We start from the raw sequence: 13,110 nt of genomic DNA on the forward strand, positions 1-13,110 counted from the left end.
CTAGGGCAGAGAGGTGAGGGTTAATCATTAGTACACCAGAAATTATTTTAATACTGTGGTTTTAGATACTTGGTAGAGCAGTGAATGGGTTAAAGGGCTTAGTCCTATCTCAGCCTTTTATGGATGAGGTGCAATAGCCCGGGCTCTTCCTCCCTGAGGTAGTTAGAGTGACAGATACAGGGGGAACAGTCACATTCAGCTACTCCCATTTACACCTGACCTTGTCTTTGGGAGAAGAAGCTGCATGTTCCAATTGAAGCTGGGGTCAGCAATGTCTTGGCGGTAAGAGTGAATGCTGATGGTTCTGCTGCCTGGAGAGAACTCTGCAGGGAAGGATAGAGAGAACTATGCAAGGACGGGCAGAGAGAACTGTGCAGGGAAGGATAGAGGGAACTCTGCAGGGACGGGCAGAGAGAACTGTGCAGGGAAGGACAGAGAGAACTGTGCAGGGACGGGCAGATAGAACTCTGCAGGGACAGGCAGAGAGAACTGTGCAGGGAAGGATAGAGAGAACTATGCAGGGACGGGCAGAGAGAACTGTGCAGGGACGGGCAGAGAGAACTGTGCAGGGACGGGCAGAGAGAACTGTGCAGGGACGGGCAGAGAGAACTGTGCAGGGACGGGCAGAGAGAACTGTGCAGGGACGGGCAGAGAGAACTGTGCAGGGACGGGCAGAGAGAACTGTGCAGGGACGGGCAGAGAGAACTGTGCAGGGACGGGCAGAGAGAACTGTGCAGGGACGGGCAGAGAGAACTGTGCAGGGACGGGCAGAGAGAACTGTGCAGGGAGGAGCAGAGAGAACTGTGCAGGGAGGGGCAGAGAGAACTGTGCAGGGAGGGGCAGAGAGAACTGTGCAGGGATGGGCAGAGAGAACTGTGCAGGGACGAGCAGAGAGAACTGCTCAGGGAGGGACAGAGAGAACTGTGCAAGTCTAACTCTATTGCTGCACAGTTTCCTCTATGATTTGGCAGATCAATTTAGGAGCGTTCTGTCCAATCACTAAGGGAAGTGGCTTGGGGATTCCGGATTGAAGCATACTTGTGGGCTGTGGAGCCAGGCCGTTTAGAGTATATACACCCCATATACAGCCTTTAATCTGGACCCAAGTCCTATTTTGATGGGAACTAGGAACAAGGGCCCACACTAGTCTTACAGGAAGCCAATTGCCCTAAGATATAGGGGGTTAACTACAGTCACCCCAGAATCTTTAGAAACTCCAGCTGCTGCGAGACTACAACTCCCACTATGCATACTTGGCTGTGCCGTCTTTGGAACTCCCATAGAAGTGGATGGAGCATGCTGGGAGTTGTAGTTTCAAACCTGCTAGTGTTCTGACCCCCTGCTGTAGGGTCTCGGCGGGGTAACATTTTCATAGAACATGTACACTTGGCCAGACGGACTGTACAGAGCATTCCCTGTCCTAGAGCGCTCCGGCCTAGTCAGCAGGATGAAGTCATCGCACTGTCAAACTCCATAAAATACATTTATGGCTCCGGTTTCTGCCAGAATCAAACAAAAAAAAAATCTATAAATTTACTTTTGTTCTCAAGTTCATTGCCCAGATTCAGCCTGGGAGGATGATGACGGTTTCCTGTTTTATGGTCCTGAATATTTTAGGGCTTTGTCCGCTGGATGTTATGGCAAAGCTGCAGGAAAATAGTTGCAAGAGGATGCCGCCCTATACGTCTATAAGAGTCGCTCCCAGTGGAGACACAAAGTATTTACCGCAATCCTAATGCCTAAAACCCCCCATGTGCCATTTATGATGAACCAAATGAAACTCTACCACTAGGGGGAGCTCACCACAAGACAAGACTTTAAAGATCACCTTTCACCACCTCCTCCAATTCTAACCCTGCATCAGGTAATAGGCGTCACTCTACTGATTCCAGAACAGTTGGAATTTTTTCATTATCCCCCACCATTCCTGAGTAGTAATCAGTGTAGTCAGTTTTGGTGCCTGAACTAGACTCCCTAATATCCAGTGGGTGGTGTCAGGTAGGAGCAGGCAAAGGAGCATGAACTCCAAACAGAGGTGGACAGTATCAGAGCTCGGAATCAGCCTCCATGGCCTCTGATTGGAGCTCTGAGTCACGCCCACTTGCCTGCTCCTACCAGATACCACCCACTTGACATTAGGGAGTCTAGTTAACATATCAGGCACCAGAACTAACAGCACTGATTGCTCAGGAATGGTGGGGGCTAGAGAGAAAATTCCAACTGCGTCAGAATCAGTGGAGGGGTGACTATGAAAAAAGCTAGAGTTGGAAGGGTCCTCTTTAATGGGAGCAGTATAATTCCCCTACGCAGTGAGCGCCCTCTAGTGGTCTCTACAGGCAAAATGAATTTCATCATGTAATGGGAAGCAATCGATTTGGAGCACAAACAAATTTTGGACCAATCTAAATGAAATAGAATGCAATTCCTTCATTAACTCTGTGTCTTCCTACACCACCAGGAATATTAGATATTAACCCTTAAAGACCTGCAGGCTTACAAACTGCCATAAAGCCCTGGACTATTTGTATTTAGGTTTCTGTAAGGTTTGGCCCCCTGTAACAATGAGGCATTTGCCCCACTCACTACCTGTGCAAATCCAAGGTCTTCCAGGCCAGTGTCCTGCAGGTGATACCCTCTGGTTTCAGCTTCTAACTACCTACTCTACGTTACCTCCACGTCCGAAGCTCCTGACTCGAGCCAATACTCCCTGCTGCCGAACAGAGTCATAGGGTTTCTTAAAGTCCAAGTAAATGACTTCAGCTCCGATGACAGCTGCGGCAGAAACGTTACAATGCAAGACGAGACATAACACACAAAGTATGGAGGAGGGGGGAGATGAAAAGTGGGGACATGGTCTTGGGGGTGTGACTTCTTTCCACTTACCAAGCATGACACCCTACACTGAATAGTGGCTGTTCTTGGTACTGCAGCTCATCCACAATAATTTGAATGGGACTGACCCCAGCATGGCCCTGTGACTAACAGCCTGATGCCACTGGCCTGAGAAGTAGAGCTCAGTATTATAGTTTTGGAAAATCCCTTTAAACATAGTTTATTAAAGGGACCTGACCCTTTAAATTCAGGAGTATTCAACATGATCTTACAGTAATGAGCTAGTGCCCCCTAGTGGTGATAGAGGGAACAACAAGTAATACCTGCTGGAGGAACTAGTGGTGGACTGAGTAAATTGCATATAGCCGGGGCGGACTTTAGCCCCCTGATTGGCACATTATGGGCCATACATAACCACTGGTTCATTTCTGAATTAAAGGGATATGTACTACAATTCAGGATATGAAGCGGTCCTTCCATAGGGGCTCACCATGATTGTCTCCAGGCACCAATAAGTTCCCATGGCATGGACTGGTAGGGGTGGTCTGCCCGGGTCCTTCCTGACTGGTCCCCAGCTGCAGTTTACGCATGTGACGTACCACGGCCGTGGCATTAAAGGCTTGCTGTAGAAGAATGGAAAATTGATTTTACAGAAATATGCAAGAAAAGATATGTACATGCAAAAAAAGTTGTCCGAAGGCCGTGTCTGCAGGACAAAAGGGATTTCTGCCTCTTGCACCGTTTACTATCCCATATCTGGGTCTGTAGAGTGATAGCAGTAGGTGGCGCTATACTGCTCCTATATTTACACATGTCTAATAGGATCCTGCATATTTCCCTGACTGGATGGGACCGGCATCAGGAGTCCTGTAAGACTATGACATATTGTTTGGTTTCATCTAGGAAAAGCAGACAAATCACAATAGCCAGAATGGGAAGATGTATAGAACAAGAGCGCCTCCTACTGGCTGCAATATAAATCACACCTATGTATTCTAACAACTAGATAATCTGTAAATGAATCCCCAATGGGGGAGATTTATAAAGACTGGCGGAGGGTGCGACCCAATTTATGAAGAGGTGAACGCCTCCTCCACCGTCTGCACTGAACTCTACCATAGCTCATAGCTGCTGCAGATTTCAGGCATCACTCACTTGTTATACCACTAAGGCCTCATGAGCGGGTCTGTGTGCGAGCTCAGGCCACAAAACTCAGAGCACAGACTAACCCATAGAGGCCTACAGGGCAGAAAACAAGGGAGGTCGCAGGGATGTAACGTGTGTGACGTCCGCAGAATAGTTACCTGGCTATCCACAGATTGTGAACGCACTTTATGCCAAAAATGTATTATGTATAAAAATTATATACTATATTAAATCAGATTAAAAAATCCGTAAAAATACATAGAATGATATAAAAGAGAGGGGAAGAAACGGCACAGCCAAATGAACTTGCACACAGGGCTAGTCAGTGTGACCTATATGTGTGCAGGTGTGACAGGAGTCAATGATGGAGTAACTTACAATCGTCCACAGAAGATTAGAGTTATACACTCAGATGTATAAGCACCATAGGTTAAATAACTTTATGTACATGTGCGTGTCCCATCACAATATAGACAACCATCACTAGCATCACATCTTCTCTTTGCATGGCTAAGTCGGAAATTTGCAGTCCGTGCATGTGCGTCCCAGGACTGACAACCTGTGCAATATTGAAGGATTCACGCATGCGTCCGTAGTGACATACGTCGGCATTCTTTTCTATAAGAGATGTGATCTTGCAAGATGCGAGAACTGGTGTGGACGTGCAGTAGAAACCGTTCCATACATTGACATTTTGTGATGCCCGGACTTAATCTGGTGAGAGTTTAGTAAGAACCAGGCATGCGCAGTGGACATCATGGCGGCTACTTCTCGTGGGACTTTATTATGGCGCGGACATATGGCGTCTATGTATTATGGAGGCAGCTGATTGGATTGTACTATATATATATATATATATATATATATATATATATATATATATATATATATATATATATATATATATATATATACACACACTCACCGGCCACTTTATTAGGTACACCATGCTAGTAACGGGTTGGACCCCCTTTTGCCTTCAGAACTGCCTCAATTCTTCGTGGCATAGATACAACAAGGTGCTGGAAGCATTCCTCAGAGATTTTGGTCCATATTGACATGATGGCATCACACAGTTGCCGCAGATTTGTCGGCTGCACATCCATGATGTGAATCTCCCGTTCCACCACATCCCAAAGATGCTCTATTGGATTGAGATCTGGTGACTGTGGAGGCCATTGGAGTACAGTGAACTCATTGTCATGTTCAAGAAACCAGTTTGAGATGATTCCAGCTTTATGACATGGCATTGCATTATCCTGCTGAAAGTAGCCATCAGATGTTGGGTACATTGTGGTCATAAAGGGATGGACATGGTCAGCAACAATACTCAGGTAGGCTTTGGCGTTACAACGATGCTCAATTGGTACCAAGGGGCCCAAAGAGTGCCAAGAAAATATTCCCCACACCATGACACCACCACCACCAGCCTGAACCGTTGATACAAGGCAGGATGGATCCATGCTTTCATGTTGTTGACGCCAAATTCTGACCCTACCATCCGAATGTCGCAGCAGAAATCGAGACTCATCAGACCAGGCAACGTTTTTCCAATCTTCAATTGTCCAATTTCGATGAGCTTGTGCAAATTGTAGCCTCAGTTTCCTGTTCTTAGCTGAAAGGAGTGGCACCCGGTGTGGTCTTCTGCTGCTGTAGCCCATCTGTAGCCTCAAAGTTGGACGTACTGTGCGGCGTTCAGAGATGCTCTTCTGGCTACCTTGGTTGTAACGGGTGGCTATTTGAGTCACTGTTGCCTTTCTATCAGCTCGAACCAGTCTGGCCATTCTCCTCTGACCTCTGGCATCAACAACGCATTTCCGCCCACAGAACTGCCGCTCACTGGATGTTTTTTCTTTTTCGGACCATTCTCTGTAAACCCTAGAGATGGTTGTGCGTGAAAATCCCAGTAGATCAGCAGTTTCTGAAATACTCAGACCAGCCCTTCTGGCACCAACAACCATGCCACGTTCAAAGGCACTCAAATCACCTTTCTTCCCCATACTGATGCTCGGTTTGAACTGCAGGAGATTGTCTTGACCATGTCTACATGCCTAAATGCACTGAGTTGCCGCCATGTGATTGGCTGATTAGAAATTAAGTGTTAACGAGCAGTTGGACAGGTGTACCTAATAAAGTGGCCGGTGAGTGTATGTACTTCATCATCCTTGTGAGCCACACAACTCCTGCTGATGAAGCCAGAGTCGGTGAAACCGCGTCAGGGCACGTTACCTGCACAGCAAGGGCATTGAGATAATAGACCTATAGTATGTTGACAGTTTCATATATAAATCATCTTGTATATGCTAGTGATGGTTGTCTATAAACTATATACAGTATATGTGTGTTATCCACAGATTTTGCGGACCTATGGCACTGATGCTGAAGACACGCAGATCACACTTGGCTGTATTTTGCAGATTACCCGCAGTCATGTGCATGATGCCCAACACTGAGGACTGAAATCTTCTTTTTCATTCAGATTAGAATATAGACAATTTAGGTTTCAGGGCCTGACAATATCCCTATGAGACAGCGGATATGCAAACTTACAGACCAGGAAGTGTTATCATAGGGGCACAGGACTGCTCAGCATGCGGGAACTTACCTTCCACCGGCTTTTGGCAAAATTCTTCCTGATTTGCTCGCTGACTGATTCGTGGATATTCTTATCCAGGGCCGTGTCTCCTGCGATCCTAAGACAGATACAAAGATCACATAAAACCAGGATGTCACATAGGAATCCTATAGGCAATATATACATATTATAATGCAAAACCAAAGAGCTATACACTCCCTGCCATTGTAATTATCTTAAAGGGACGTTACATTTTAACATTTGCAAATAACCTAGTGCTCCCTGTTATCAGCTATGACAGGCTGGAGAGCACCTGCAGTCATAAAAGATGGAGCACGGCCGGGTGTGTAGCACCCTCGGGGTCACAAGGCCACTCCATACACTTACATTGGTGAAGGAGTTACAGGGCGACACAAAGAACCTGATATGATCCAGATAGATGTCTGACTGCAGAACGGGGGAGGGGGTGTATAAGGGCAGAGGTTGTGATACGGGAAGCAATGGAATGTAGATTTTCTGGGTTTGCAATGCGCCCTTATAATCTACGGCTTCATAATCCGAATTCTCAGGCGATCTGCCGCAGATCTGGAATGTTTGCCTGGCAGCCAAATTCTATACACGACATGTAAGAGGGCTATGGTTACAGGAATGCCATGTCATACTTCATTTCTCCTGTGGTGGCGCTGCAGGAAAATGATCGATCCCTCGGATTATCTGATTTATAATAGGGATTGTCTGGAGTGGATCACTCTTCCCCTTGACATCATCAGGAAAGTCTTTGGCTTACGGTATATGCAAGTGTTATATCTGTTTCTGGAAAAGCTGGGTATTTCTGCCTTTACAGCTCCCACGGGGGATTGTCACCCAGTCCTGCCATGATCATGATGAGACAGGTGCTATATCATTACATAGAGAGGCTTCACAGGCCATGTGATGTCACGTTCGTGGGTCAACATTCAAGAGAAAGGAGGATGAGCTGCAGTACCAGGCACGACCACTATACAAGGTATGGCACTGTTCTTGGAATTCATTGATAAGATTGCACCACTCAACTGAAACTTTGTGGTCTCTTCAAGCAGGTGATCTACAGGGGTCCCGATGTTCAGGCCCTCACCGATTTGACACTCCTAACCTATCCTAGGGATGAGTTATCAATGTTACAATCCCAGAAAAACCCTTAATAGAGACCGCCCCTTTAAATCTTGGGTCTGAGCTACTTCCATCCTCCATGTATTACCGAGCCCAATGTGCGTCACCCTCTAGTAACCTTACCATGGATGCTGCAGCGCCTGGTCACACGTGTACCGCTTATTCGGATCCTTTTCCATCAAATGCTGAATAAAATCTTTTGCTAGAATAGAACATAAAAAATGACTTGATCTCAATGGACGCTGCATAAATCAGTCTACAGTAAAGCTCCCTCTAGTGGTGGTGGCAGGAAGCAAGAATTTTTTCAGTCAGTTTTACTGTTATGCAGGAGATTTGGTGCTCTGTATCAGACAACGCCTCCGACCCTTATAAAGAGGTACAGGTAGTCCTCGGGTTACGACGTTTCGTGGTTACGACTAGAGATGAGCTAAAAAGTAAAGCTCCCTCGTAACAGAAAGCTGCCAGCACTCCCGACTAGCAAGGACGAGCCTGCGGCAAATCAGCGCTGGTTCTGCAGCAGGCTCGTCCTTGCTAGTGAGGAGAGCTGGCAGCTTGCTGTTACGAGGGAGCTTTACTTTTTCTCATAGGAATGAATTGACCAGCGTTGATTGGCCAGTGTACAGCATTCGGCCAATCAACGCTGGTTCTGCCGGAGGCTCGTCTGTGAGGAGGTGGAGTCTAAGATCGGACCACAGCAGTCTCCATTGTGGTCCGATATTAGACTCCGCCTCCTGGCCAGCGTTGATTGGCCGAATGCTGTACACTGGCCAATCAACGCTGGTCAATTTATTCCTATGAGAAAAAGTAAGCCGCCGCATAAACGCAAGCTGCCAGCTCTCCCTGTACAGTACGTGATTTAGTGGACGAGGAAGACTGTACTGTACTGTATATGATACAGTCTTCCTTGGTTCTGAGCCGCTGCGCACTAAAGCACGTTGATCCGTTCCTATGCGGCGGCGTATGGTATGTTTCCAACTTACATCGAAATTCGGTTTACGACGCTGCGTAAGAACGGATCAACGTCGTAAGTCGAGGACTTATAATATTAACCAGCACCGGTAACCTTTTAATAATGGAGGGGATTCCTCGAAAAACCTTGACCCGTCTTACCGGAGTCCGAAATGTCATCCCAATATGGGGAATCAAACTCGTATTCAGCTTTCAGGATCTGCTCGAAGAGTTTGGCATCGTTTTCATCGTAGAATGGAGGGTAACCACACAGCCTGCAGGGGGAGCAATACAAAGGTTGCCTGGATGAGCAGACCTGAGCGTGTGTGCTATATAGAACAATGACTCTTATATGTCTATAGGCCACACTTACAGTATGTAGGCGATCACTCCAATCGACCAGCAGTCCACGGCTTTACTGTACGGCTTCTGGGCCAGAACTTCCGGAGCTGAGAGACAAGAACATATGATGTATACACATATCACGACACGCACGACACATACAGGATCAGATCCTGCGGATATCTAGAGAACAACCATATGGAATCCATCCTCACCAACATATCCCGGTGTCCCACAGGCAGTAGACATGACGCTTCCGGAACCTTCAATCTTCGATAGCCCAAAGTCGCTGATCATGATTTTGGAGTCTTCATCCAGGCTGTAGTATAAGAGGTTCTCCGGCTGCAGGGAGATTACAAAGCACATGTCATACTATCTCACTCAGATTATGGCATTAGATTGGGAGGGGGGAGATATCAAGAGGTGAGATTTGAAACCCTGAGCGCTAACAGGAAATCAGCAGAATTATGAATGCAGCTCTGGAGGTGACAGGAGGATAGGAAATTGTAACTGAAGAGAAGAAATTGGAACCTATTGAGCAGGTAATTAGACACAAATTGTATATCCTGTAGATATATCTGAGATGGGTATCCCCGTCGTAGGCTAGGACCACTCATGGCGTAGTCGTAGTCAGACTATACAGTACCAGTATAGTGGATGGGAATTAAACCATCATCCACACAATGCAAGACACTTTGCACTGCTGGTCACTTTCTGGCTACAGGTTTGGCGCAGTTTTCAAAGGCGCAGGTTAAAACCCACACGGAAAATAGCCAATTTTGGATGCTACTTGCCAAGGGGCTGCAAAAAGCAGTCAAAATGGCTTCGGTCACATGTATAAGGCTGCACATGGCTATATTCCTTTCGACAAAAAAGTACATGCACCCCCTCCTCATTTGACGGTATGTACCTTTAAATCTCGATGTACGATCCCCATATCATGGAGGTATTTCACAGCGTCCAGGATCTGCTTGATGAGTTGGCTGGCGTCTTTCTCTGTGTAGAATCCTTTCTCCACGATCCTGTCAAAGAGCTCGCCCCCGGACACTCTGCAACGTGACAAAGTGGGAATTATGGAAGAAAATGATCAAAATTTAGTGTCTGCCCTAATCCACATGCTGCAAATATGTGACTGCTGCAACTGAGCTCGCGATGACACACCAAAGGGCGTCATAATAGGTTATCGCCACCAGGGGGCATCAGACGCCTATATATAAAAATTTTGTTTCCGAATTTTTGTTCATCCAGGTATGTCCATACTCACAGTTGCATGATGAGGTACAGGTGACTGCGGCTCTCGTAGATATCCTCCAGAGACACAATGTTGGCGTGCTTGATCCTTAAGGAAACAAGGGCGGCAATTACTACATAGATAACGCAAGGGATCGGGTGGATATATGTTGGATAAACTGCAATGCTGCGATATATGAATGTGCCTGCAAATTCCCTTGTGAACTAGAAGCACAGCTTTGGATGTGACTAGAGCACAGAAGGAAGGAACAACCAAATAGAGTTTTGACTTCTACAGGGCCTGGGTGACCACAGTAGTAAAGGATTCTGGGAGATGAGTGACGTGTCTATGTGCATGAATGCTGGAACAATGTACCCAGTGATCCCGCAGCACGAGGCCCCTGCCTGAGTCATGCCGCTACACGCAGTGTTCTCTCCGCGCAGCCCACGTAAGAGAAAGTTGGAAAAGATGAAAGGATTGAAGTGGGTGAGCTGTGAGACGGTGTATGAGAGTCAGGGTTAAAACCACAATGCCCACCTAACGCCAGACCAAAGGGATAACAAAAGGGGCTTCCGCCGTCACGGGGGCGCGGGAGGCTTTGCATGTGTGGAAACATGTTCTATTCTTTACAAGACATTGTTTATTCCGTTCCCATCGCAGCATCCTTCACATACAGAGAATTTCAGGGAAAACGCCAACGTCGAGTGGCTGGTAACAAAAGGTAAATAGGCCCGCCATTATACCGGCGCAGCGAGCTGGACCAGGATGTATTTACACATGTTCTCTTCGCGCTTCCTCCCACCAGTACAGACTGTGAAGTCTATAGAGGAGATCCTGTGACTGAAAGAAACCCTCAGTCCTCACCTCCTCCTCGTACACCGCCTACTGGCAAGGATGGCACAGAGGTGACAATTGCACCGAGGTCAGGAGAAAGCATAGGGAGATACAGAAAGGAAGGCATGGATGTAACACGAGAAAATAAACCTGAGAGCCTACACTGCCCAACAGGGACGGACTGGCCCACGAGTGTACCAGGGGATCCTCTGGGGGGGCAATAACAGCCCTGCAGAAGATAGCCTAATCTGAAGGGTACTATGGTCTATTTCCTACACTTGTTGGGGGGTGGGCCCAAGGAACCTCGGTCTGATCAATGGCTGTCAGGCTGTTCTTGGTATTGCAGCTCAGGGGTCCGGGTGTATGATCTGGCACCAACATGTTAGCAGCAAATCCTTTAAGCACAGTAAGCTGTGAGGTGCGGCCGCCATGGATCGGACTTGTTCTTCTAGCACATCTCATGAGATCTGGGGATTTGGTGCCAAGTCAACACCTTGAACTGCTTGTCGTGTTCCTGAACAGTTTTTGCAGGGTGGCAGGGAGCATTATACTGCTGAACAAGGCTACTGCTATTAGAGGGCACTGCTGCCATGACCCCCGTGGTCAGTACAATGTTTAGATACGCAGTACATGTCACAGTAACATCCACACAATACCAGGAGCCAAGGGTTCCCAGAAGAACATTACCCAGAGCATTACACGGCCACCCCAGGAAAGTGATGCACACATATCCAGCCTTCCGCATGACATCCACGTGTCTCACCAGACCAGATCTTCTTCCACTGCTCCACGTTCCACGTCTGACGCTCATGTGCTCACTGCAGGTTCAGCATGGGCGCTCTAGTTGGTCTGTGACAGCCCCATACGCAGGTTGCAATGCTCTGTGTGTACCGACACCTTTCTACCCTAGCCAGCAGGAACTTCTTCAGCAATTTGCTCTACAGTAGATCTTTTGTGGGGTCAAACCAGATGGCCTAACCATCGTGTCCTATGTTAAGTCAATGGCGCCTTGGGCGTCCATGACGCTGTCTTCACTGGTTGTCTTTCCTTGGTCTCTTTGGGTACTAACCACTGGATACAGGGAACATTCCCACAATTTGGCTCCTGTCACAGTCACGGATCCTTAGGGTAGGTTCACGCTAAGGAATTTGAGGTGGTGGTCTGTCTCAGATTCCTCTACAAACTTAGGCTTTGGTTTCTGCACCTCGGACACAATGCGGCTAATCGGGGCGAGTCTCACCCTTAAATTCTCCAACTCCATTATATGTAGAATCTGCATGAAGATCAAGCAGGACGCTGTCAAACAGAAACGACTGTCACTGCCGCCATTGGTAACAATCCACCTCCAAATTCCACCATGTGAGTGCCCCTTCGGCCTCAGGATCACAAGTGTGTAGGCCGAGGGGGTTCTGATTTTTTTTAATGTAAAGCACTCAGATAACATGTGAGCGTCTTCTGTCTTCCACTGACTTCAATGGGGAAGTTCTGGATAGGACATACTTCATATTCCACAGAACAAAACCAAAAATTGGAAACACCCCCCCCCCCCCCCCGGGGGCAGCACGGTCTGCCATATACATGAAGTCTTAACACATGTTCACTCCTCACATCAACTTAAATGATCGTTTCCTTGTCATATATATGTATACACAAGTGTATACGGTATACAGAGTACAGACGATTGAGGGACGGCTAGACCACCAGCTACATAGTTGAAAAAGGCCAATCCCTTGCAATCCCTATAGCCTGCGGGATCAGTGCATTAGAGGGAATCACGCTGTCATTTGGGCCATTACGGCTGCTTTGGTAAATGAGGGATTTCTTAATCATCCTCAGGTTTAGACAAGAGAAGGGCAGAGAGATCCCGCAGCAGATAACAGGATGGAGGCCGCAGATTAAAGCTTCCCGCACTGAAGGATGCTGCACAGATGTCGCTGCTATTCTTAGTCTACAGCAGGATTTGACAATTCTGGGTATTGGGATATTTTAGCAGGGGCTTCAGATTACTGGGTACCAGGCAATGAACATGTCTACCATATAGGTCACGTATAGG

General features: G+C 47.2%; 1 protein-coding gene across 2 annotated transcripts in view; it reads right to left on the bottom strand.

Moving 5' to 3' along the window:
- The window catches only part of CAMK1 (calcium/calmodulin dependent protein kinase I), a 79,931-nt gene that overhangs the window by 7,920 nt on the left and 58,901 nt on the right, over positions 1 to 13,110 (bottom strand). The window contains exons 4-12 of one of the 2 annotated variants that reach the window (XM_075287533.1): positions 10,257 to 10,331; positions 9,903 to 10,041; positions 9,208 to 9,334; positions 9,024 to 9,099; positions 8,813 to 8,925; positions 7,826 to 7,904; positions 6,584 to 6,671; positions 3,323 to 3,455; positions 2,671 to 2,772 (exon numbers count right to left, since the gene is read on the bottom strand). In XM_075287533.1, the coding sequence (XP_075143634.1) occupies positions 2,671 to 2,772; positions 3,323 to 3,455; positions 6,584 to 6,671; positions 7,826 to 7,904; positions 8,813 to 8,925; positions 9,024 to 9,099; positions 9,208 to 9,334; positions 9,903 to 10,041; positions 10,257 to 10,331 (932 nt within the window). The remainder of the gene's footprint in view (positions 1 to 2,670; positions 2,773 to 3,322; positions 3,456 to 6,583; positions 6,672 to 7,825; positions 7,905 to 8,812; positions 8,926 to 9,023; positions 9,100 to 9,207; positions 9,335 to 9,902; positions 10,042 to 10,256; positions 10,332 to 13,110) is intronic. The other variant, XM_075287534.1, reaches the window with a different exon arrangement.

Source organism: Leptodactylus fuscus, chromosome 9, assembly GCF_031893055.1.
Source record: "Leptodactylus fuscus isolate aLepFus1 chromosome 9, aLepFus1.hap2, whole genome shotgun sequence".
In the NCBI taxonomy this organism is placed as follows: Eukaryota; Metazoa; Chordata; class Amphibia; order Anura; family Leptodactylidae; genus Leptodactylus; species Leptodactylus fuscus.